The sequence below is a fragment of the Hyperolius riggenbachi genome, chromosome 10, assembly GCF_040937935.1.
Source record: "Hyperolius riggenbachi isolate aHypRig1 chromosome 10, aHypRig1.pri, whole genome shotgun sequence".
Taxonomy (NCBI): Eukaryota; Metazoa; Chordata; class Amphibia; order Anura; family Hyperoliidae; genus Hyperolius; species Hyperolius riggenbachi.
In genome coordinates this window covers 177,538,313-177,565,295 of record NC_090655.1, presented here as the reverse complement: position 1 = coordinate 177,565,295, position 26,983 = coordinate 177,538,313, and the positions used below count along the sequence as shown (strand labels likewise).

General features: G+C 44.8%; 1 protein-coding gene across 1 annotated transcript in view; it reads left to right on the top strand.

The window, feature by feature from the left end:
* Positions 1-19,921, top strand: part of ERCC6 (ERCC excision repair 6, chromatin remodeling factor) — a 103,400-nt gene extending 83,479 nt beyond the window's left edge. Inside the window, exons 20-21 of the mRNA XM_068255304.1 lie at positions 4,951-5,029; positions 15,028-19,921. Coding sequence (XP_068111405.1) covers positions 4,951-5,029; positions 15,028-15,447 — 499 coding nt within the window. The 3' untranslated portion in view covers positions 15,448-19,921. The remainder of the gene's footprint in view (positions 1-4,950; positions 5,030-15,027) is intronic.
* Positions 19,922-26,983: the final 7,062 nt, after the last annotated feature.

Sequence of the window (26,983 nt, the reverse complement as noted above, 5' to 3'; positions counted from 1 at the left end):
AAATAAATGGCTAACACGTTTTTCCTCCATGCGCAGATCATGTCCTCTAGTCCTTTGAGAAGGCCTAGGGACAAAAAGCTCATCCGCCAAGCTTTTATATTGCCCTCTGATGTATTTATACATGTTAATTAGATCCCCTCTAAGGCATCTTTTTTCTAGACTAAATAAACCCAGTTTAACCTTTCTTGGTAAGTGAGACCTTCTATCCCACGTATCAATTTTGTTACTCGTCTCTGCACCTGCTCCAAAGCTGCAATATCTTTCCCGTAATGTGGTTACCAGAACTGAATTCCATATTCCAGATGTGGCTGTACTAGAGAGTTAAACAGGGGCAATATTATGCTAGCATCTCGAGTTTTTATTTCCCTTTTAATGCATCCCAAAATGTTATTAGATTTAACTGCAGTGGCTTGGCATTGAGTACGATTATTTAACTTGTTGTCCATGAGTACTCCTAAGTCTTCTCCAAGTTTGATGTCCCCAACTGTATCCCATCTATTTTGTATGGTGCTAGGCCATTGGTACGACCAAAATGCATGACTTTACATTTTTCAACATTGAATTTCATCTGCCATTTATGTGCCTATATAGCCATCCTATGCAGATCCTGTTGCAATATGTCCCTATCTTCCCGAGAGTTGATGATTCTGCACAATTTTGTATCATCTGCAAAAAATAGCAACATTGCTTTCTACTGCATTTACTAGGTCATTAATAAATAAATTGAAGAGCACTAGACCCAGTACAGACCCCTGTGGGACCCCACTGCTAACAGTCACCCATTTTGAGTATGATCCATTGACCACAACTCTTTGTTTTCTGTCCATTAGCCAGTTCCCTATCCATGCACACAGACTCTTCCCCAGTCCTTGCATCCTCAACAGTGTCAAAGGCCTTTGCAAAGTTCAAGTATATCACACCTACAGCATTCCCAATATCCACATTAACGTTCACTACCTCATAAAAGCTGAGCTTGTTAGTCAAACAGGACCTGTCTTTGGTAAACCCATGTTGATACTGAGAAATAAGATTATTTTCTACTATGAAGTCATGTATAGTATCTCTTAGTAACCCCTCAAATAGTTTGCATACAACTGATGTTAAGCTTACAGGTCTATAATTTCCTGGATCTGATTTTTTGCCCTTCTTTAATAATGGGAAAACATGGGCTGTACGCCAATCCACTGGGATTCTGCCAGTTGAAAGAGAGTCACAAAAGATAAGATACAGGGGTTTATCTATAACTGAACTTAATTCCCTTAGGACCTGAGGGTGCATGCCATCCAGGCCAGGTGCCATGTCTATTTTTAATTTTTTTAGTCTTGCCTTCACTCCTTCCTGCGTTAAGTATTTAATATTACAGTTGGAAGATTGAGACTCCTCTGCATCTGTAATTTGCAACAGTGATGTTTCCCTTGTGAAGAGAGAAGCAAAGAACGCATTTAATAACTCTGCCTTAGGCCCGGTTCACACTTGCGGTGGCCCTCCGGAATCGCCGTGCCGGAGCCGCACCGCTTGCAGAACGGACGGAACGGACGCACGGCATAGCAATGAAAGCCTATGCGTCCGTTCACATGCGTCCGTTCTGCCGGGGCCGGATCCGGACTCCGGCCTCCGTTCCAACATGCGCTATTTTTTCATCCGGCTCCTCCGGCAGCCGTATCCGGGGCGGAGCCGGACTGCACCATCCGGCCAATACAAACCAATGGGAACCGGAGAGCGCACAACACACTGGCTGAGAAATCCGGATGTTCTACCCCACTTCCTATGGGGATTGTTGCGGCGATATTGGATGGGGACACATGGGCAAGCATTTTGGAGTGGAGCAGCACAGCCGGATCCGGAGATGTTGGCAGCATGTCGGAGGTGGAGGTGAGTGCTAAACAGCAGAGGGCCTGATTCCACAGGTCCCCCTTCTGCTGACCTCCCAGACCCCAACATTTTTTTTGTTTTTAACGTACTTTTGCCAAACGGATCCGGATCGCATCCTGATGGACACCTGATGCAACCTGACCAGATCCGGATCGGATCCGGATCAGAACCGTACGGTTCCGATCCGGATCCGGTCCGGATCCGGTCAGGTCATCCGGTCCGTTTGGCAAACAACCGCTAATGTGAACCGGGCCTTATTGTGGAGGGAGAGCTTTTCTTGGCTTTTGTTTGCGTTTGAGTGGAGTGTGTCCGGTCCGGGATTATTCACACCCTTCTCAATAATCAATAGAAAAGCGACTTTATTGGCTATTGCAGTGGCCAGATGCTTACTATAATTGCAAACCAGCTTTTTGCATGTATGCACAGGTATTTTTGCCCATCTATCCTTAGTAATGAGCTTGAAATCTTCCAGGTTAAGAGGGTCTTCTTTCCATCACCCTGATCTTTAGTTCCCTCCACAGATTCTCAATTGGATTTAGGTCAGATCCTTGGCTGGACCACTCCAAAACATGAATTGTTGTGTGTTAACCAATACTGCACTACCTTTGCGGTTTTTGTCTTGGTTTATTGTGATGCTGAAATGGCCACTGGTGCCCGGGGCCGGGTTGCTCTGCAGATTGCCTGGTGGCATCATTGAGAGTCCTCATGTATTGCTCTTTTTTCATGCTGCTGTTTGCTGGGGTTCAGTTCATTGGTCCATTGGCTGAGGGGCAACCTCCGGGCATTAGGTTTCTGCCACCATGTTTGACAGTGGGGAGGGTGCTCTTTAGATTTAAGACTTCTACTTTTTTACACTAAATGAAGGAAACCTCATTGTGACCAAAGGGCCAGAGGTCTTCTTCCTTCTCCAGATGAGCATTTGCAGGGGCTTGGCAAACTTTTGTGTGCCTTATCTGGAGAAGTTGCATCCTCCTTTGGTCTGCATTTGTGGGGCCCGGCGGTGTGCAGTGTCTGGTGGATTGTTTGTCTTGGGATGTTGCCGCTAGCGGAGCCCAGGTTCACCGGGGTGGCCTTGGTGGTGATCCTTGGGTTTTTTTCCGCCTCTCACTGTCCTCTTGGCCAATGCGGGTGGCGCTTTTGGCCTCCGGCTGCATCATCTGGGGTTTTCCAAAGTGGGGAACATCTTGAGTTTTTTTGCGGCAGTTGGGGATGGCCTTATGGATCTTTCCTGGCTTGGGGGCGGCTGCGATGTGCAGCCGCGGGTCCTCACTGGGCTGCTGTCATGGCGGGGCTGACCAGCTGCAGAGAGCTGCTGTTTTGCAACTGTTGAGCAGGTTGGCACAGCTGTCCCCGGTTGGTGGTGGTGGTGGTTGGGATGCTTTGGCGGAGTATTTGGAGTAGTGTGGAGCTTTGGATTGTCCCACGGACTGTGGCAGTTTGTGGAAGGTGTGGATGGTTTTGGGCTGGACGCTTTTTGCTCAGGTGTGGATGGAAGCTGTTTGTTTATTTGTTTATTTATTTTTCCTTCTCTGTGGTGCCTCTTGTGCATCATCTTATTGTCTACTTGTGGGTGCCTGTGTCTGTTACAGTCGGGAAGTTGCTTGCTGGTTGAATGGAGGTGATTTTAGGTTGAGATTGCCGGGGAGGGGGTGATTGGGGACAGCGCTGTATGGGTGTGTGGATATGTAGTGAACTATTTATTCCAATACACTGCATAATTTCTGTATCGCCTCATGTTGGCTGTTATTATTTTTATTTTATTTTGATTATCATTAATAAAATACGACTCTTCAAACTGTGATGCAAACTTTACCTGACATGAGGAGCACTGCTGTGAAGCCTTAAAGTGAATGTTTACCTATTTAAAAACCAAAAAGTCAGATACTCATCTAAGGAGAGGGAAGGCTCGGTCCTAATGAGCCTTCCCTCTCCTCTGCCGGTGCCCGGTCCCGCGCAGGATCCCCCGTGGCAGTATTCGACCAGTTCGGTCAAATACTGCCACTTCCGCATGCCAAAGGGAGCTTTCGGAAGCCTTCGGGAGCACTCGGGCTCCCGAAGACGGGCCGCTCCATACTACGCATGCGCGAGCGCCCTCTATGACGCACTCGCACGTGCGTAGTATGGAGCAGCCCGTCTTCGGAAGCCCAAGTGCTCCCAAAGACCTCCGAAGTCCCTGCGGCGGCGGACGCGAACGGGGGAGCCAGCGCAGCACCGAGTGCACCGGTAGAGGAGAGGGAAGACTCATTAGGACCGAGCCTTCCCTCTTATTAGGTGAGTATCTGACCTTTTGGTTTTTAAATAGGTAACCACTGGCTTTAAAATCAGTCAGGATATACCCTTAAGGTATGCTGAGTTTGGAAGAAAAAAAAATGGCAAATGTCAGTAACAGAATTCTTTATTTACTATATAAAATTTACTGAAATCAAAACGTGGATAGTACAATACATATGTAAATAGAAGTAGTTGTCTGCTTATATATGTATTTTTTTTTCCTGGGATAGTATTGTTGTTCCTGCTGCTTTAAAGGAAAACTGTAGCAAGATGTCTATGGAGCTATATTTATTTCCTTTTAAGCAATGTCAGTTGCCTGGCTGTCCTGCTGATTCTCTGTCTTTTACTACTTTTAGCCATAGACCCTGAACAAGCATGCAGCAGATGAAGTGATTCTGACATTATTGTCAGATCTGACAAGATTAGCTGCATGCTTGCTTCTCGTGCTATTCAGACACCACTGTCACCAAATAGACCAGCAGGGCTGCCAGGCAACTGGTATTTTTAAGAGGAAATAAATATGGCAGCCAGTATATACTTCTCACTACAGTTGTCCGTTTAGGCATTTTTCTGGCAGTAATATTAACACCTACATTTGTCCGTGTGTGTGTGTTAGCATGTTTTCTAACCTTTGCTAGAAGTAATTTGGTTGGAAATTCTGATTGGTCATTTATCTGTGTGGAACTTCAGATTGTTGTGCAACCATGCCACAAACAGCCAGATTGTGCTAAAGCTCAGGTTCCTTTTTATTGTATCCTGTGTTTGCAAAGTGTAATTAAGATGCAATTTACCTGTTTTATTTAATAGACGGTTTGGACAAAAGAAGAATCCACTGTTGCTCAGTCCTGCAGCTACAGAAAGAAAGATCTCTCAGGACAAATGCAAGGTACAGTATTCATTCACACCAGATTCAACCCACACCACTCAGCTGTACAATTTTAATGTAATCAACAGGACCTTCTAAATAGAGTGCCAGTTTGTATCCATGCAGTGTGATACAGCCTACCAAAACTTGGCACTACCTAATGTCCATAATCCTTTCATGTACAGTGGTCCCATTCTGTTAAATTATTATTTGTATTTATTTGTATAGCACCAACATCTTCCACAGCACTGTACAGTGTACAAAAAACATAGATAGTGATAAACCTACCATTGAAATGATACTGTTCTGAGACTTTTCATTTCTTTGTCATTGGACAAACTTACAAAATCAGTGAGGGGTCAAACAATTATTTCCTCCACTGTACATGAGTAGTTCAACATACTATATTCAATCATCAAAACCAGTTATAAAAGTACAGATACATACAATTTATGTGTAGTTTGTAGACCAATCACCAATACGAATGGTTATTCAAATGATAAAATGCACAGAAACAAGAAACACAAGGGAGAAGTCCCTGCCCTTGCAAGCTTACAATGAATTTTAGCACTGTATTGCCAAGTAATGTAATGCTACAAACATTAATACTGCGGACAAAACTTTATGGATGGATGAATTAGTTGGATACATTCTAGTAGTATTAGAGTGGCATAAAGTGCAACACTTCTCTTGCTGTCTTTGCCCTTTTTGGCATTTCCTGTTTTCTTGTTAGTGGAAATTTTCTGATACCAGCAACTATAAATATCTTTTGATTTTTTTATATGGTAAATGTCAAAATGTCTATCAGTTTGTATGCTTCAACACATGCTTCACCGGTACCTTACACATTTTGTGCTTTAGCTACATTTTTGCCGGCTGATGGGCAGGTGGGGTTGGGGGGTTGTGGGGGATGTTTGGGGGTTGCTGGGGGGTGTTCCCGGGGTGGGGGTATAGGGGTTAGGGTGACACACATTTTTAATGTACCTTTTTGATATATGATTAATTATTGAATACACTAAATGGTTCAAAGAGGCGCCCTGGTGGTATATAAAAGCGTTTAAAAGCAGTTTAAAACCGAGAAAGGTTTGAGGTTGCTTACCTCAAGGACGACAAATCTTTGTAGGGACAAAAGATTTTATTGGTAGCACAGGCAACGCGTTTCACGGGTCTGAGCCCGCTTCCTCAGGCCAATAGCAGTGCCAGGCCAATTGAAATAGCAAGCTAAGGGAGGCTCCCTTAGCTTGCTATTTCAATTGGCCTGGCACTGCTATTGGCCTGAGGAAGCGGGCTCAGACCCGTGAAACGCGTTGCCTGTGCTACCAATAAAATCTTTTGTCCCTACAAAGATTTGTCGTCCTTGAGGTAAGCAACCTCAAACCTTTCTCGGTTTTAAACTGCTTTTAAATGCTTTTATATACCACCAGGGCGCCTCTTTAAACCATTTAGTGCATCCCTAACCCCCATACGATACCCGTGTGAGGGGTGGAGGCAGAACATATGTGGTTTACACCACGGTGGACATCTGCCTCCCTTCTTTTTTCCAAGGAGAGCGACCGCATCCAGGTCCTTAGTGACCTCCCCAAGTGGAGTCGGGTTAATTGTCTCTACCTGCTTCCTGTGGTCGGTTGCCCCCTTGCAACCCACTCTTGTGAGTAGATTCTTATCTTCTACATTGACAATTTTGACTAAACATATTACACTATTGGTCTCGCGTGTTTTTTGTTTCCTGTGCCTTTTCCCCAGAAGGTGTCCTGACACCAATCATCCACTAATTATTGAATAAATTATCTTCTGATTCAAAAACAATTGGCATTCTATTTGTGCTCGAGCGGGTCATACCCACCTCCCACCCAATCTCAACAATTTTTTGGACAGTTTGTATGAATACCTCTGCTTCTCCCCCAAAGCCTTTCTAAACAATCTATTTAATTGCCACAGCTTAAAACAGTGATGGTGAACCTTTCAGAGGCCTAGTGCCCAAACTGCGACCCGAAATCAACTTATTTATCACCGAGTGCCAACATGGCAATTTATATTGAATACTGACTGCCCGACCCCATGTGATTCCTAATGTTTGAGGTGACTAAACCTCCTGGATCTGCACTGCAGTGCACGCTGTAGTGTCTATTTACTGCGGGCAAATCCTGCTAGTCTTATACGCAATTAAAATAGCGCTGCACCCCAATACACAACCAGTCTATATTAATTTAAATAATGATAATTGGTCTCATGTGTATATTTAAATTGTATGAAAATTTATTAATAGATAAACAAATAAAAACCTGGGATATAAATGGGAGGGGGTTAAGTAAAAACACATATAAACAGTAAACACACTGCGGGGCTACGTTTATCACTTTGCTGGCCAGCTATAATTGTATATATATATATTACGGTTACTCATGCATACAAACACTCAGCACATTCAACCTATACCGGTTTCAAACAGTGGTACCACTTAGTTAGTCCTTTAGGCTGCGCAGCAGAGAGATAGATGCTGTTAGTAGGCAGTTATTAGCAAGAGTATGCCTTATTCACATGCATGCAGTTCAGTTGATGGCAAAAAGATCAATCATTTAGTTGTGCCCAAGCGGCTAGTAGTGCATGCTTTAGCGTTAGAAGAAACAGATAAATAAGCAGTCCTTAGGTTCTATGCGGATATGTATAAACAGTAATGTTATTCTGTTTGATAGTCAATCTGCTGAGAGCATAGGTATCTCACCGCTATCTTCCGCTGCTGTGCTTTTCCAATGCGCCTTTTGGATGCGAGTGGATTTACCGTTGATAGAGCGGTCTGTGCTGAGTGGTGGCGTGCGGACCCTAAGGCGGCCGGCGTCCCAGCCTGCTTAGTCACTGGGTCTCCGCTATCACCTTCCTCCTCGCTCAGCGTTTTTCCGTCTTTCCAGTGCTTTTTAGGCGGCGGTGCGTGAGAGTAACCAGCTCGGCCAGACGCGACGTAGCTCCGCCCACCGACGCGTTTCACGCCGCTAGGGGCGTTTCCTCAGGGTGTGTCGTCATCCCTCTCTTCACTTCTATTTAGCCATGTATTCTCTCCGCCCTTCTTCATTCTGATAGGGCCAATATTTGGTTCTTTTGAGAGAGCTGTGGGAGGCAATTTTCAAAGTTACCTCAAGATGGCATTAGAGCAGTGAGGTTCTGCCAATAGACGTTTCAGGGAGCGTTCAAGAAAGACAGACAATTTTTTCCTTTTTCTTATTTTTTCCATTATAGATTGTATGGCTATCATAGCCATCTCAGGATATATCTCCAATGAAAGGACATAGCTCAAAAGTTTTCCTAATTCTTTTCACAGTCACCTGTATAATACATTCATACCTTTCCTCCACACATACCCTAAAGGGGAAATAAAGTGGGTTAAGTGATCTCTATTTGTATGCCTCTAGGCGCAAATAAGCCTTCAAATCTAGTTCCCTGTTGAGGCCACGTGGATACAGCGTATCAAGCTTGTATATCCACATGGCCTCTTTACAGTACAATAAATCATCATAGTCTCCTCTCCTAGTGGACACCTCCAGCTTGTATAGTCCCTTAACTGTAGTGCCCTCCAGATTACTTCCATGGACTTCAGCATAATGAGTTGCCAGATATCTTTTTTACTCATCACCTTCCTCTATGTGACGTAAATGCTCTAGGACTCTCTCCTTTAGCATTCTTTTGGTTTTTCCCACATATTTGAGCTTACATGGACATTCTATCATATAAATTACTCTTTTAGTTTGGCAATTTATGTGAGATCTTATGTCATATGTTCTAGTTTCAGAACTGTTTGTAAATGTCTTATTATTCTGTCTGTCAATGAACGGACATAATTTGCACCTACCGCATTTGTAGATCCCATTGGGAATCATTTTATTGAGCCATGTAGTGCTGTCTCTAGTGTATTCACTTCAAACTAATTTATCTTTGAGGTTTTGTGCACGTCGTGCCGTTAACCTCCCTGGCGGTTTATTTATTTTGCCAGGGAGGCTGCAATGTGGTTTTTTTTTTTAATTAAAAAAAAAATATTTCATGCAGCCAACTGAAAGTTGGCTGCATGAAAGCCCACTAGAGGGCGCTACGGAAGCGTACTTTCGATCGCCTCCGGCAATCGAAAGTAACAAGATAGGCCGCAATGAGCGGCCTATCTTGTTTCGCTTTCCTCGTCGCCATGGCGACGAGCGGAGTGACGTCATGGACGTCAGTCGACGTCCTGACGTCAGAGCCGCCCGATCCAGCCCCTAGCGCCGGCCGGAACTGTTTGTTCCGGCTGCGCTGGGCTCGGGCGGCTGGGGGGACCCTCTTTCGCCGCTGCACGCGGCGGATCGCCGCGGAGCGGTGGCGATCGGGCAGCACACGCGGCTGGCAAAGTGCCGGCTGCGTGTGCTGCTTTTTTCAGAACGGAAATCGGCCCAGCAGGGCCTGAGCGGCGACCTCCGGCGGCATACCCCGAGCTCAGCTCGGGATTACCGCCAAGGAGGTTAATAAAGGTCTAGGACCTATAATTTGCGCAATTTCTGGGGATGAAGTAAGAATTCCCCAGTTTTTAGTTAGTATTTCTCTTAAGTCTTCCCAATGCGATCCATATCTAGATACCATCCTGATGAATTGTTCTCCTTCCTCTTTCTCATTTTCCATCGACGAGGGCTGGATAAGGGAGTTTCTATTCAAATTCCAGGCCCTTTTAAGGGCCCTTCTAAGTATTCTATGTGAGTAGCCTCTTTCACGAAATCTTTGATACATTTCACGGGCTTCATTTCTAAATAGTTCATCTGTGGAACAGTTACGACGGAGACGCACGAATTGCCCATATGGTATCCCTTTAATTAGGGATGGAGGATGGTGGCTAGATGCATGCAATAGGCTATTTCCTGCGGTTGGCTTTCTGTAGGTAGAGGTTATTAGCCTATTGTTCTGTACTGTCACTTTCAAGTCTAAGAATGTAAGAGATTGGTCACTGACCGTGTAAGTTAATTTTATATTCTTATCATTTTCATTGAGTCTTTTTAGAAAATTATTTAACTCTTCCCTAGTTCCAGTCCAGACCAGGAGCACGTCATCTATATAACGAAGCCAGAGGGCGGCGTGTGCTCGAAAGCCATAGTCTCCATAGACCTTCTGATGTTCCCAGAGGCCCAGGTGGAGGCAGGCATATGCCGGAGCACACGCCGCCCCCATAGACGTGCCCCTGATCTGCCTGTAGAAACTGCCGTCAAAGGAGAAGCAGTTGTACTTGAGTATTAATTCCATGGCTTCACTGACAAATTGATTCAATCCGTTCGCTTCCGGATGAAACGCCTCAAGAAAGAAGGCAACTGCCCTGAGTCCCTCCTCGTGAGGGATCGACGTGTATAAGGACTCCACGTCGATTCCAACAAGGAGGGATCCAGGGGGGCATATGAATTTTTCCAATTCCCCTAGTACACTCTTGGTGTCCAACACGAAGGAGGGGAGTTTGGCCACCAGGGGCTTTAGTCGTTCATCTATGTATTTACCCAATCTTTCTGTTGGTCCTCCTATACCTGCCACTATTGGTCGTCCTGGCGGTTTTATAGGATTTTTATGGATTTTAGGGACAACATAGAGTGTTGGGATGTTATAGGATCCCACCTTCATGTACTCCCACTCTGTCTCTGTGATTACCTGATTATGCCTTGCATCATCAACAAGATCATTGACCTTCTGGGTAATACAAGTGAATGGATTTCCCTCTAGCTTCTGATAGGTCATTGTGTCGTTTAGTTGTCTCTTCACCTCTGCAACATAGTCCTCCTCATTGAGGAGGACTATGTTGCCTCCTTTATCTCCTGGTTTAATCACCAGTCCCTTCGCCTGTTGTAATTCCATGAGGGCCTGAAATTCACTTTTTGTCAGATTGGGTCTTGTCGTCTTTTTAGTCCAGTTATAGCTGTCAAGGTCTTGCTTTACAGTTTCCAGAAATACTGAAATGTATTTATTATTGGACATTGGGGGCATTTTTATCGATTTTTTGTGTAACTTTGTGGGATGCAACAGATCAGAGGAAGGTTCAGAGGAAAAGCTATAGGGTTCATCAAGATTTTCATCCACGTAGCTTTCATTATCTCTAGCGCTATCCTCCTGTCTCTCATAGAGTTCAATCAGGTCTGTCAATACAGCCTGATCATTGTCATCTAGTTGGGAATCTTGATCATCTCCTCCATCTATTTCCCCCACCAAGTTTTCCCCTTCCTGATGCCACAACCTGAAAGCCACTTTTCGCAAAAATAAAGTTATGTCCTTATAAACCTCAAAGGGATCACCACCCATTTGAGGAGAAAATGACAATCCCTTGTTTAGGATTGACAGGTGGCTATCATTTATCTGGAAACTGGAAAGATTTACAACCATGTTAGCATTATTTTTTATTATTTGGTTTTCTGACTGTTCCTGCTCCGCGTTCTCATGCCTCCCTCTTCCTCTCTGCTCTGCCTTTCCTGATATGCGTCTTCCTCCTCCTCGTATCTCATCTCTTCCCTTCCTCCTCTCCCCCTCCTGTATCTGCCCCCCCCCCCCCCCCCCCCCCCCCCGTCCCCTGCGGGTAGTTCCCCATCTCCCTCCCCTTGGTCGTCTTTCTGGGTGGTCTTCTCCTAAAAAAGTAACTCCCCTTCTAATGCTGGCTCCTGATGCTACAGAGGTGTCAGTTTCACCTCCTGACCCTTCCCCTGAAGATCTTCGATCTCGGCGTCTTTGGTTTCGACTCCTTTTCTTAGAAAGCCTTATGGAGGGATCCAATGCTTCATCAATATCCCAATTAGCTAGATCTTTTGCAAATTTTGCCTGTTTATCTTTTTTAATTTCACTTTGAATTTTTTGAATTTGGTTTTTTAACTGCTCGTTGAAGGAGGTAAAGTGTTCGTTACCCTGAAATAAATTCAGAACCTTAACACTCTCCTGAACTTCCAAGGTAATCTCCTTCAATTGCTGTTTTTCTTCTTCAGCAAAGAGTTCTAAGATCTCTATGCCTCTTTTTAGAGCACTTGCCTTCCATTTTTCTTTAAATCTTTCAGTATGTAAATTCTCTGCTGGGATAATTCGTTCTAGGATACCCTCCGGTATGACTTTAGCTTTAGAATAGGAGTCGTGTAAGGATGAATTCCATTTTCTTTTTAGTTGCTTTACTATAAGATTTTTATGAATTTGAAAGTGGCCTTTGAGTTCTTGATAGCCTGATCTATCCGTTAAGTTATTTTCATTGAATGATGCTCTAATTTCTTCATCTAGATCTTCATTTATACAATAGGCCATACCTTCTGAATAGTAAGAAATGTGCAACTAGTTGGGAGAGAAGAAGGAGGGGGAGGGGTTTTGGAGGAGGGAGGGGGGGGGGAAGGACCCCATGTGATCCCTGGCTGGGCTGGGACCAAAGGTAGGGGCGCCTCTAGCCATTTTGTCACTGCAGATGAGAGAACCTACGCTCCCCCCAATGAAAATAATCGCAATGAGGAAATGTTTCACCATAAAATAATCATAAAGCAGCAATCATTCACCAGAAACTATGAAAAGCATCTCCGTGAATGGATGCTAGTCTCGCTTCACCCCCTCCAGACACATGACGATATTCTGAATCGGCTGTGGTGGGGATAAAGATTAGCAACGCGTGCCCACAGAGACGGCTCAGCGTGCTGCCTTGGGCACGCGTGCCATAGGTTTGCCATCGCTGGCTTAGAAGAACTTCAAGAAACGTTACACATGCAGGTTTTCTGATGTAAAAAACATATGATAACAGGTACCTGTCATGGAAGAGCCGTGAGACCAGAAAACACAATCGCAATCGGTTTCCTGCACCGATTGTTGTTTCGTTGCCAGATCAAGATTTTATGTCTAGGGGGTAGCAGACTGTGAGCCTGGAAGTCTCTGGTTTCATAGCTGCTAGAGGAACTCTTTTCATGTAGTACATTTGTTGACCAGTGAAGGCATGTTTGTTTAAATTAACTTGATCAAAAGAAGTTCCTTCATGGGCAGTGACACCCAAGTGTGAACATGCCCTTTGAAAAGGATACCATTTGGTGAGCCCCAGCAAAGCGAGCTTCCCACACAGCAGGGGTCTAGACCAGCGGAGCCGTGGAACCAGCTTAGAAATAAATGCTGTATATAATTTTTAGCCTGTGTAAGGAATACCGTTCATATGAGAGGTATGAAAGTTATCTCATTCCGCTGGTCCGGATCTGGTGAATATTTTAATATTAAATTGAGGCCACTGACATACCCAGAACCTGAGGTATTCCGCTACTTCGTAACTGGTTATGCGAGAGCACCCAAGTTTGATGTCATATGAACGGTCATATTCTGAGGCATATGAATCTGTGATTGTTAAGTGTGTGCAGGAAGGGTAAGCCGAGATATGAAAAATGGCATATTTGGTGGGCACCAGAAACTCACCCAGGAGGTGAACCACACCCTGTCCAGCCCCTGGGCTGAACCTGAGACCCCACCCAAAAAATGTGGGTCATTCAAAAGTCTTTGCCATCGGCTCCTCCTTTATTCCTCCAATTCCATCTTCAAGGGAGCATACCGCTGCTTTGAGGAAAAGTAGCGGTCATCTTCTCTGAACTTTGGCTCCTGAACTGAAACAAAGAACTGCACGTGTTTTCCCAGAAATGACATAGTTCCACATGAACTTAAGTATTAGTATTTTCTTCCCTTTTTATTTTTTTATACTGCGCTACGATTGTCTCCATAATTGTTGATTTTGATGATTTTCTGTATATATTATTTATATTGCATTTATAATAAACGACTAAAAGTCATTCATTTTTTCAGCTACCCTGCTATTCAACCGCACAAACTGAACCCTAGCTTCTAAAGAGCCGCTACTATTGTTGATAGCTAGATAAATTAGAGTGTGTTAACCGTTTTATTTGCAGGTCTAGAGTCAGCCAGTCAGTGGGATTCTCTGTCCCATGGTAACAGAGATGGTGGCAGCCTAGTATTTTGTGTTTAATAGATCGCACGCCTCCCTCTGGTCTGTCTGCTGCCAAAATTCCAGCGGTTTCTGTGCACCGATTGCGACCGCAGATTGTGACCACAGATTGCATGGTCTGTGTGCTGAAACAGATTGGAAGGCAATGTGCGGTCCGGCCACTAGGGGGCTTGTGACAGTATCCAAGAGGTTAAAAAACACAGCCTGGGGTATTCTGGAAATCCTTTTTTGTTCTGCTTTCACCGCTGCTGCCTGGGAGATCTGTCTCCATTAACTTTGCTGTTACCCGCACCCTTATGGCATCTTCAAAGCAAACGGTATTCTCCATCCCAATACCGCCTGCTCTGATCTTTATGAATTGACATTTAGTGACGTGTGTTGAGATAATCACCGCACAAGGCAGTAATTTTCCTCACTGCTTGGTAATTTGAGCTTTTCATACGGTAACAGCTTTTATGAATTGACATTTTGCCAAGTGCTGTTTTCAGCATTACCGCATGAATGATGACCATAGTGTGATTTATACTGTCTGTGTTTGTGAACCTTAAAGTAAACCAGAGACCAACACACACAAAATATTTATACATACCTGGGGCTTCCTCCAGCCTCCTCCACATCGATCGCTTTCAGGAGGTCTTCCTCCGCCTTCTCCTGGTCCCAGTAGAAGTTCTGTAAGTTTGGCCAGTCGGGGTCAGTCAGTGTATGCACAGTGCGGCTGACGCACCATCTTGCTCCCGCGGCTGGAAGCAGTCTGCGCAGTAGTACTGTGCAGGCACAAAGCACTCCCAGGCACAGGAGCATGGCAGGACACGGCCGGGCCGTGCATGCGCAGTGCACCCCAACTCACCAAACTTACGGGGCTTCTACCGGGACTGGGAGAAGGGAGGAAGATATTGTGGGAGTGATCAATGTGAAGGGGGCTGCAGCAAGCCCCAGGTATGTATAGATCTGTTGTGTGTGTTCGTCTATGGCTTACTTTAATCTGTTAAACTGCATTTGATTATTATTAGTAACTGGAAGTATTTGATCATTGTACTCTATTTGGGTGTTTTAACTATTATTTATTTTTTCCTAAATCAAGGACTCCAAGATAACAAAACAGCAAGATGGCAATAAGACTGATCCTCCATCTCATTTCAGTGGAGAGTCTCAGTCCTTAGACCCTTCTAGTTCTGCACTGTCGTCCTCTTCTTTGCTTGCTCGCATGAAGGCAAGAAATCATCTATTGCTACCTTCCAGAGAAGATAATGAAATAGGAGCAGGGGCTACTGCATCGGACCCAACAGAGCATGATGAGCTACTCACAGACATGAGAAATTTTATAGCTTTCCAAGCTCAGGCTGATGGTGAGGCCAGTACGCAAGAACTGCTTAGAGAATTTGAGCACAAGCTTTCTCCCTCGCAGTCGTGTGTCTTCCGGGAACTGCTACGGCGGTTATGTACTTTTCATCGAAAGAGTGATGGAGCTGGAGTCTGGAGACTTAAACCCGAATTTTGCTGACTGCTCCAAAGGAAGTTTAAGATGTTGGAAATGCATTGTCTTCAGACACTCAAAGACACTATACCCATAGTTCATCATTAGTACAGAGCTCTGTGTAGCACTTGAGGCACTGTTCTCTCTGTTGCTTGCAGCACAGTGTAGCAGTATGGTGGTAACATAAACGAGCACTCATCAGGTATTGGAGCATGAAGCTCAGAGGTTATGTTCTCTTTCAACAGGACTCGATGTACAACTGACATTAATGCATAGAAAAATGCCAATGTGTTTAAGGCTACTTGCACACTAAGTTAGGTGCCACGTTAAGGTTGCATAACGTGCACCTAACGCGACGCCTGGTGCTCTTCGTTGTGGATGTCAGAATGAGCCGCGTTGTGCAGCTCACTCTGGCGTCCGTGATGCCATGATGCGTACTCTTGTGCGCATGCGGCATCACGTGGTCCCGCCGGCCAATCACCGCACAGAACAGCCGCTCCAGGAAGTAAACACTGCACGTCACAACGTGCAGTGAATATTAATTAGCCATGTGCCTGGCTGCTCTCCGCTCCTCCCCAACATGACTGCGCATGTGCAGACAGTCTAACGCGGCTTAAGCCGCTCTAATGCCGTAGCATGCTGCACTTTCTTAAGAACGTGCAGCGTTAGGCCCGGTTCACATTAGCGGTGGCCGTCCGGAATCGCCGTGCCGGAGCCGGACCGCTTTCAGAACGGACGCACGGCATGGCAATGAAAGCCTATGCGTCCGTTCACATGCGTCCGTTCTGCCGGACCGGGGCCGGATCCGGACTCCGGCGTCCGTTCCAACATGCGCTATTTTTTGGTCCGGCTCCTCCGGCAGCCGTATCCGGAGCGGAGCCGGACTGCACCATCCGGCCAATACAAAGCAATGAGAGCCGGAGAGCGCACAACACACTGGCTACAAAAACCGGACGTTCTACCCCACTTCCTATGCATTTTGGATGGGGACCACATGGGCCCAGCGTTCAAAGAGTGGGGCAGCAGCGATTTCATGCTGGAGCTCTTTTTGGCAGCAACATGTCTGATATGTCTGACAAGGAGGCGAACAACAGGAAGGAGAGAATTCCCAGGTTTAAAAAATGCCTGGATCCATGGTCCCAACTGCAGTCTCTGTATCCACGGATGGTCTCCACACGTCCACCTGTCTCCAACAATGACCCCAGACCCTTCTGCTGACCTCCCAGACCCCAGGTAATTAAAAGAATGTTATCTCCTTAAGAAACCGGATCCGGACCGCAACCGTGTTCACACCGCACGGAAACCGGATGCAAACGGACCGGATCCGGACCGGATCCGGATAGGAACCGTACGGATCAGGTCCGGAGACGGTGCGGTCCGGACATCCGGTGCGGTTTTTACTAAACCGCAAGTGTGAACGGGGCCTTACATGTAACGCAACGTGGGCTGTGTGAACAGCCCACTTGTGTTACATTGCTGTGCGTTGGGGAGCGTTACAGGCTGCACTGTAACGTCTTAGTGTGTAAGCAGCCTTAAAGTAATGGGTTCTGACAGAGTTTATTTGATTCTATGTTTGATCTAATTTTTTAATTTTTTTTTGAGGCCCTCTAGCTGTTTGTAATATTGTGTCTGGAGACAAAGTCACTGTTATTGTCCAGAACCGTGTGGCCACCTTAGATGGCTTCTTTTAAAAACTAGGGGTGCTTTTTTCCTGTGGTACACCCCCAAAAGCAATACAGATATATATAAGGGCACTCTGTGGTTTACCATAGACATATAACTTGTGTTAGAGCTATACCATTCTAAAGTCCAAAACACACAAAAAAAATCTCTGAGTTGAACATACAAGGAACCTACTCTTTTTGCAGGAGAAAAGAAACATACAAACCTTTAATCGTATAGCACATTTATTAAAACAAAAATACGCACCGCTATTATGCACTTACTATCTTCCCAGTGAGTTACGCTCAGCAATGCACGTATACTGCAGAGATTGGAGCAGTAACCATCGCTAGCGGCACAGTTATGTAGGTTTCCTGTGGTACGTCCGCCCTGTTCTGGCTCCAACAAGCCACCACTAGTGATGAAGAGCATGCTGGTCTCTATTGGAATATGCCACCACTACTGACATGCATGCTCTTCTGTAGGGGAAGGTGACTTATCATTGAGGGAGATCCTAAGTGCAATTTAGCAGTGTAGGTGCGTATAATTCTTTTCTCTTGCAAGTCCTTACTCTCAACTTTGAGATATTATTATTTTTATTTTTTTTTTTGCAAGTAAATTTCTATTTTCTTGCAGTTGTGATGCCTTCTGTTCGCAAACTCTTAACCAGGCTAGCCAGGCTAATATGTTCACTTGACATATTTGTTCATGTTAAAAGTTCATTTGGGACCAGTTTGAATCACTTAAGGACCTATTCACAATTACAAATGCAAAACGCTGGCTTTATGCTCCGGCGATTTTTGTGCGATTAATGCGTAAAAATCGCTAGACATTTTAGCATTTTTTTGAACGATCACGATTGAAATACAGTGTGATTGCTCAAAAATGCTGAGAAATGCGGCATGTACCACATTTTGCATCTAGCGCTAATCGCAAATCGCCAGTGATTACGGCAGTGAGATCACTGCTATATAGTTAACATTGTGCTACTTCTTTGAAAAGAGCTAGAAATCAGCGGCGATTAGCAGTAAATGCCCGCAAATCGCTCGATTGAGAACAGGCCCTTAGAGTCTATTTTGCTTCTACAATCTATGGACTGATCTTGACTGCATCTTTTGTGTTAGCAAAGCGCTGTGTGCCTTATTCTTTTTGGGGACTCCATTTTTTTGCCTCTGGCCAAACAACCTTTGTTGTTCCTTACTGTTTCAAATCACACTACTGTAGGGCTTTAATGAATCTTTTTAGAGCCTTTTGCCACTATGGGTGTTGCAGTACAGATTTAAGGATGCAAGCATTTTTAGATCTGCATTTTCATTCTTATGTGCTTTCTCATACAAAGCTCAGCCTAGTGCATTCCAATGCAGTGTATTTTCTAAATACTCTATATGCACGCATTTGTGTGCGTTTGTTCAATTGATAGCAAACCAGTGAACAGTCATTGCCATGCTTGATAATATAGTAAAAACAAGCCTTAAATTATGGATTTAAACTAGAGTGTAAATATTTTCCTTGGCCACAATATTTGCAACAATATTTCCTGAAACACATGCATCTAATCCAGTCAGACTTCTGTCAGAGTACCTAATCTGCATGCTTGTTCAGAGTCTACCGCTACAGTAGGCCTGAGCCCACTGACGCAGTTGTGTCCGCTTTTCAGTTACACACCAATGTTAGAGATGCTGAAAAGCGGACAGACGCAGATACAACAGCGTTAGTAGGCTCAGGCCCTGAAAGGCAGAAGATCAGCAGGCCAGCCAGGCAATATGTATTGTTTTACCACTTAATGACAAGCAGACTTATAAAAATGTCCTGCTAGAGCCTCTTAACGGCTCCAGGACGTTTTTATGAGTCAAACAGTGCTGCTGGTGCTGTGCACGTGCGCATGCTCTTGTGCATGCACGTGAGATTAGTGGGGGAAAAAAATAGAAGAAATACACCTTTATTTCCAAATAATATACAGTGGGATGCGAAAGTTTGGGTAACCTTGTTAATCATCATGATTTTCCTGTATAAATCGTTGGTTGTTACGATAAAAAATGGCAGTTAAATATATCATATAGAAGACACACACAGTGATATTTGAGAAGTGAAATGAAGTCTATTGGATTTACAGAAAGTGTGCAAAAATTGTTTTAACAAAATGAGGCAGGTGCATAAATTTGGGCACCACAAAAAAGAAATGAAATCAATATTTAGTAGATCCTCCTTTTGCAGAAATTACAGCCTCTACATGCTTCCTGTAGGTTCCAATGAGAGTCTGGATTCGGGTTGAATGTTTTTTGGACCATTCCTCTTTACAAAACATCTGTAGTTCATTCAGGTTTGATGGCTTCTGAGCATGGACAGCTATCTTTAACTCACACCACATATTTTCAAATATATTCAGGTCTGGGGACTGAGATGGCCATTCCAGAACATTGTACTTGTTCCTCTGCATGAATGCCTTAGTGGATTTTGAGCAGTGTTTAGGGTCGTTGCCTTGTTGAAAGATCCAGCCCGGGGGCAGCTTCAGCTTTATCACTGATTCCTGGACATTGGTCTCCAGAATCTGCTGATACTGAGTGGAATCCATGGGTCCCTCAACTTTGACAAAATTCCCAGTCCTTGTACTGTCCACACAGCCCCACAGCATTATGGAACCACCACCATATTTTACTGTAGGTAGCAGGTGTATAGTTTCGGCAGTCCACAGCACCTTATTCCTTCGGCTACTTGCACACCAAGACGTTGCGTTAGGTGCTACGTTAAGGTCGCATAACGTGCACCTAATACAACGTATGGTGCTGCAAGAGCCGACGGTAGAGTGAGCCGCGTTAGGCGGCTCGATTCCTATAATGTCTCCCAGAGTGGCGCTGATTGGCCAGCGGGTCCACGTGATGCGGAGCGAGACACTCCGCATCACGTGGTCCCGCCGGCCAATCAGCGCCCGCCAGTGCAGTGAATATTAAGTAGCCATGTGCGCGGCTACTGTAGCTGGCTCTCCCCGCCTCCTCTCCGCCCCCCACTGCGCATGTGCAAACAGTCTAACGCGGCTATAGCCGCTCCAACGCCGTAGCATGCTGCACTTTGCGGAGAACGTGCAGCGTTACATGTAACGCAACGTGGGCTGTGTGAACAGCCCACTTGTGTTACATTGCTGTGCGTTGGGGGAGCGCCTGTAACATCTTGGTGTGTAAGCAGCCTAAATGAAGCTGGCTTGTCCAAATGTGCTTTAGCATACCTTAAGCGGCTCTGTTTGTGCTGTGGGCAGAGAAAAGGCTTCCTCTGCATATAGCATCTCCTTTTGTAAAGTGTGCTGAATGGTTGAACAATGCACAGTGACTCCATCTGCAGCAAGATCAGGTTGTAGGCCTTTGGTGCTGGTCTGTGTGTTGTTTATCCGAGATTTTTCTTAGTCTGCCACTTTGAGCCTTAACTTGAATGTAGCCTGTGGTCATCCATTTTTTCAATATGTTCCTAACTGTGGAAACAGGCAGCTGAAATCTCGGAGACAGCTTTCTGTATCCTTCCCTTAAGCCATGATGGTGAACAATCTTTGTCTTCAGGTCATTTGAGAGGAGTTTTGAGACCCCCATGTTGCTACTCTTCAGAGAAATTTAAGAGGAGAGAAACTTACAATTGACCCCCTTAAATACTCTTTCTTATAATTGGATTCACCTGAGTATGTAGGTCAGGGGTCACTGAGCTTACCATGCCAATTTGAGTTCCAATAATTAGTTCCAAAGGTTTTGGAATCAATAAAATGACAACAGTGCCAACATTTATGCACCTGCCTAATTTTATTTAAACAATTACTGCGCAGTTTCTGAAAATCCAATAAACTTAATTTAACTTCTCAAATATCACTGTATATGTCTCCTATATGATATATTTAACTGACATTTTTTATCGTAACAACCAACGATTTATACAGGAAAATCATGACGATAAACAAGGTTGCCCAAACTTTTGCATCCCACTGTATTGTCACCATATTTTGTACTAGGGACATAATTAAAATCTTGTGATAACCAGGACAAATAGGCAGATAAAATGTGTGGGTTTTATGTACAGTAGCAGTGTTTTATATTAAAACTATAGGGAATGAAATTGGAGAAAGTGTATTTTTTTTCATTTTCTTCCTTGTTTTTCCCTTTAAAATGCATAGAAAATAAAGTAATTACTGAAAACAAATATGAACCCCAAAAAGCTTAATTGGTGGTGAAAAAAACAAGATATTGATCATTTCATTGTGATTAGTAGTGTTTAACCTCCTTAGCGGCATGCCCGACACAGTGTCAGGCATACCCTTCTCTGTCCTCAGGAGTGCCCCAGGATGAATTAATTTGCTGTAATGGCTGCAAAACCTTTAGCTAGTACAAGTGGCCTGCACCCACCAATTCCCCCGTTATACATTACCCAGCCTGGATCCAGCGATCGCGCAGCCTCCCCGCACAGCTCCGGTCTCTCTGTGGGGAGGATCGGGTTTGCGCATGACGTCATGTGCGATCCTCCCCATAGTGAAGACCGGAGCTGTCCAGGGAGGCTGCGCCGATCGCGGGATCCAGGATGGGTAATGTATAAACTGGCTGGAACGGGGGTGCCGGACACTTGTACTAGCTAGCCTAGTGCTAGCTAAAGGTTTTGCAGCCATTACAGCAAATTAATTCATCCTGGGGCATAAAGTAACAAAACTTCCTGAGCGGAGTAACGCTCAGGAGGTTAAGCTATTGGCAAATGAAAGGGATGAGCACTGAAAGGTGAAAGTCACTCTTGTCTGTTAGGGTAAAAACCGCTTTGGGGTGAAGTGGTTAAAAGGAAATAAATTTAGCAACCTCTATATCCCTTTTGCTTTAGGTTCCCTTTAAGCTGATGAATGCTTTTATAAGTGTTGCAGTCTATTAATGTCCCTTTTTTTTTTGTTTTGTTTTGTTGTTGTTTTTTATTAATAACTGTGTGAATTACAGAGCAAGCGATGTGTTTGTACAGTACTTTACAAATGACTACATGCCTATTTCTGCTTTTGTGGTATATTGGTGCTAAACATCGACTCTTTGAAAATCTACTGTTTTATACAAATTTATTGTATTCCAATGCAACACTTTTTTATCTTCACTTGTCATAAGATGAATTGTTATAAAGCATAAAATCTTTTGTAAAAAGGGACCAGGGACAAAGTGCTAAGTTTACAGAAAGTAACGGTTAACTAATCTACCTCGCTGCTAGTAGATTGTTGGTAGTTTAGTGTCAATAATTAGTTTTATAATGTATGTTACTTTACTTTTTAATTTATTTCATTAAACATATCAAAATCCTGGGATGTAAAATTGACTTGTATGTTAAAAAGCTACAGTTTATGCTCTTTAAAAACAATGCATCCGAACTCTGAATAGGTGCCACAACCTATGCTGCTGAAAGTAAGTGAAATGTGAAAGGGCCTGTTAAGACTCTAATCGTGATCACGATTTGTGTTTTAATTTCCATTCAACAGAACCAGAATCACAATGCAATTGCCCCCAAAGAGCTGCATGTAGCATACTCGCAAATTTGCTGCATGCAGCTCTTTGCGGGGACAATTGCATTGTGATTCTCGTTCTATTGTATGGTATTAACCACTTGCCGACCGCCCACTACCTATGGGCGGCGGCAAAGTGGCACCCCCAGGACCGCGTAACACTGATCGGCGGCGGCTCCTGGGGGACTGAATTGCCGGGCATCTGCCGGCATTAGGTTTCGCCCACCCGCGACCTCAACCCGCCGGCCAATTAGCCGCGCCGGCGGGTTGTTAACCCCCGATCTGCCGCATAGAAAGCTTATAATACGCTTTGTAATGTATACAAAGCATATTATACAGGCTGCCTCCTGCCCTGGTGGTCCCAGTGATCGAGGGACCACCAGGGTAGGAGGCAGCCCCCCTGGTAAGCACACACATACACTGATCTGGCCCCCCCTGATCGCCCACAGCACCCCTCAGACCCCCCCACCACCACCACGATCACCCCCTCGGACCCCTGGTTGCACCCAATCATTTCCCTAATCACCCATCAATCACTCCGTCACTATCTGTCAACGCTATTTTTTAGATTAGGTCCTAAACTGCCCCCTGGGGGCTCCTGATCACCCCCCACACCCTCAGATCCTCCCCAGACCCCCCCCTGTGTACTGTATACATCTATTCTCCCTTGTAATTACCCACTGATCACCTGTCAATCAGCCATCAATCACCACCTGTCACTGCCACCCATCAGCTCAGACCCTAACCTGCCCCTTGCGGGCACCTGATCACCCGCCCACACCTCAGATTGCCCGCAGACCCGCCCTCAGAGCACCTCCCAAGTGCAATGTTTACATCTGTTCTCCCCTCTAATCACCCATCAATCACCACCTGTCACTGCTACCCATCAGATCAGACCCTAATCTGCCCCTTGCGGGCACCCAATTACCCGCCCACACCCTCAGATCGCCCTCAAACCCCCCTGATCACCTCGCAAGTGGATTGCTTGCATCTATTGTCCCCTCTAATCACACCCTGATCACCTATCAATCACCCGTCACCCCCTGTCACTGCTACCCATCAGATCAAACACTAATCTTCCCCCTGCGGGCACCCAAACACCCGCCCACACCCTCAGATCGCCCTCATACCCTCCATTATCACCTCCCCAGTGCATTATTTACATCTGTTCTCCCCTCTAATCACCCACTGATCACCCATCAATCACCCCCTGTCACTGCTACCCATCAGATCAGACCCTCATCTGCCCCTTGCGGCCACCCATTCACCTGCCCACTTCCTCAGATCGCCCTCAGACCCCCCCTGATCACCACGCCAGTGCATTCCTTGCATCTATTCTCCCCTCTAATCACACCCTGAGACACCCATCAATCACCTCCTGTCACCCCCTAGCACACCTACCCATCAGATCAGGCCCTAATTTGCCCCGTGTGGGCTCCTGATCACTCGGCCAAACCTTCAGATCCCCCTCAGACCTCCTTCCGATCACCTCCCCAGTGCATTGATTGCATCTATTCTCCCCTCTAATCACCCCCTGAGACACCCATCAATCACCTCCTGTCACCCCCTAGCACTCCTATCCATCAGATCAGGCCCTAATCTGCCCCCTGCAGGCTTCTGATCACCCGCCCCACCGCAGTGACATAATTTTTTTTCTGATCACTGCTGGTCTCTACGACTTCATTGTAGATGAGACCAACCGTTATGCCACACAATATGCAACCGCCAATCCATAAGAAGCTACCATGCCCAGCCTTTTCGGTGGAAACCACTCCAAGTAACATTTTTTGGGGCCTTCTCCTTAACATGGGTCTAGTCATAAAGAATGTATTGCGGTCTTATTGGTCTACGCACCCAATACATCACATGCCCATGTTCTCAGCTGCAATGTCCAGGTCACGATTTGAGAACATCCTGCTCTTCCTGCACTTCAGTGTCAGTACAACATGTCATCTAAGAGGCCACCCTGCTTATGACCAGTTCCACAAAATTCGGCCCCTCATAGACTACCTGTCATCAAAATTTGCAGATGCTTATACCCCTGAACAGTCATTTTGAGGCATTTAGTTTCCAGACTACTCTTCACGGTTTTGGGCCCCTAAAATGCCAGGGCAGTATAGGAACCCCACAAGTGACCCCATTTTAGGAAGAAGACACCCCAAGGTATTCCATTAGGTGTATGGTGAGTTCATAGAAGATTTTATTTTTTGTCACAAGTTAGTGGAAAATGACACTTTGTGAAAAAAAAAAAACAATAAAAATCAATTTTCGCTAACTTGTGACAAAAATTCTAACACCTCATAAAACATGACAGGTGCTCAGAAAAGTCAGAGATGCTTCAAAATGGGAAAATTCACTTTTTGAACCATAGTTTGTAAACTCTAGGACTAGGGAAGGGATCAGCTCATGAAAACAGCACCACACATATATATAGAAAAGTCAAAAAATCTAACATTTTATTTAGTATATAGCTTCCAAAATGTATATAAAAAACACTAAAAACACAAGCCACCACAATCAATCCTTATATAACAATTAACTAATCATAGTCATCACAGTATAAAGCCATCAATTTTATATCTATAAAAATGTATAGTATTAATGGTATGGCTTGCTCAGGTCTGAGCACGCCAACCCCATATGAACCCGGGTTCAGTTCCTCAAAAAGAACAAATAAAGTGCATATATAGTGCAAAACATGTGCATTAAATCACAAAAAGGTAATACCAACAAAGCAGCATACAAGTGTTAGCAAAATAAGACCAGTGGCCTGGATAGAATGGTGTTGTGGAGGCGTTTGAGAAGGACAGAGAATAGGCAAAGAAACAGTGAACAATTGTTTACAGAGGAATACTTAGCCGGTGTCCGATGACTGGAAAGGAGATGGTGGTGGCGAGAAAGAGGCCCTCGGTGGACTACTCCACCGGTTCCGCGGCCGTCACGCCGCTTCTTCAAAAGAGTGCGAGGGGATCTCTGGCTTGGAACAGCATGTAACGCTGTTTAAATATCGGAAGCTCTGTACGTCGCGTGTACGCGTGACCAGCAGCGTCACATGCGACGTCAGTGGGCGTAGCCAATGGACGGAGGCTGTGAGAACTCAGAGGAGACCACGCTGGAGCGCATATGGAGGAAGTAAGTATCTGTAAGGATGAACAACGCGGACAGGGGAAGTAGCTATGCTGGAGCGCATGGGAGAGAAGTGAGTATATGGGCAATATAGGGAGCGCATAGAAGAACAATGTATAGGTGTCTGAAAATAAAAATTACATTATTAAATTATTAACTGCACTTATTAACAATTAGACCAACCATATTAACATCACAAAATAATACAATAATCTGAATGATCTCCACTATCCTAAACCCACATTATAGAACTTGGAAAATATCAATTATATCTACAAGGCCGTAGTCTGCATGAAGCCACCCCGTCATGGAGCCGCCACAAGAGGGGGGTCCCCAGGAACAGAGAGGACCCAAGCAGCCGCAAAAAGGGATCAATGACAACATAACAAAGTAAAATGCAGATATAGGAACATACATGAGGACACTGTGTCCGCATACATAATAAATGTCCATGTCACATACATCCAAATCCATTTTGTACAGATAGTCCCAAGAGAGATAAACAGCGGCACAAAATATAAAAAAAAGCTCGACGTAAAAAATCACCAAGGGATGTCCAAAGAGTCCAGTTAGGTGGAGCAATTGATTATGAGTCCGAATTGGTCCAAGGTATACGATTACAGTAATACAACACACTGCAAAACACGGTATATCTCAATATGTATGTGCAATCAATTTATCATCCACACGTGGTCTTTGGTTGATGAGTTCCGTTCTCTTGTTTTTGGCGGTAAAGAAAGCTTGTTTGACCACTCTTTTAGGATATCCGCGTTCCAAAAATCTCTGCTGTAGATCCGTTGCCTGTCGCAGTCGGTTTCCTATACAAATCCGTGACTAAGGTACCATCCTCATGTATCTGGATCAACAGGTCCAAAAATTCCGCTCGTGAAGGGGACATCTCAATAATTGTAGCAAAAAAGCATGAAGATCTGAATGTGTGTGGTCCTCCATCTCCAAAAAGTATTTAACTGTGGATAAAGCCAAATCATGTGTAATGCAGGTGTATTCCACGTCACAGGTGAGTAATAACGTTCCTGGTGGTACTCGAAGGTCCTCCAAATTCTCAGAAGATCCATACTGTCCCTGAGATATGAGTCGAGAACACTGTAGGCTCATTCTCAGATTCGGCAAGTAAGTCCATTAAATCACTGAGAGCTTGTCTATCCACATCATTTAGGCTTGGTTCACACACAGTTAAGGAGTGGAAATATTTCCTAAAAGCAAGCTTTTCTGACAGATTAATGATGCTCAACACATTGGTCTCGAGTGGTCCCACACCTT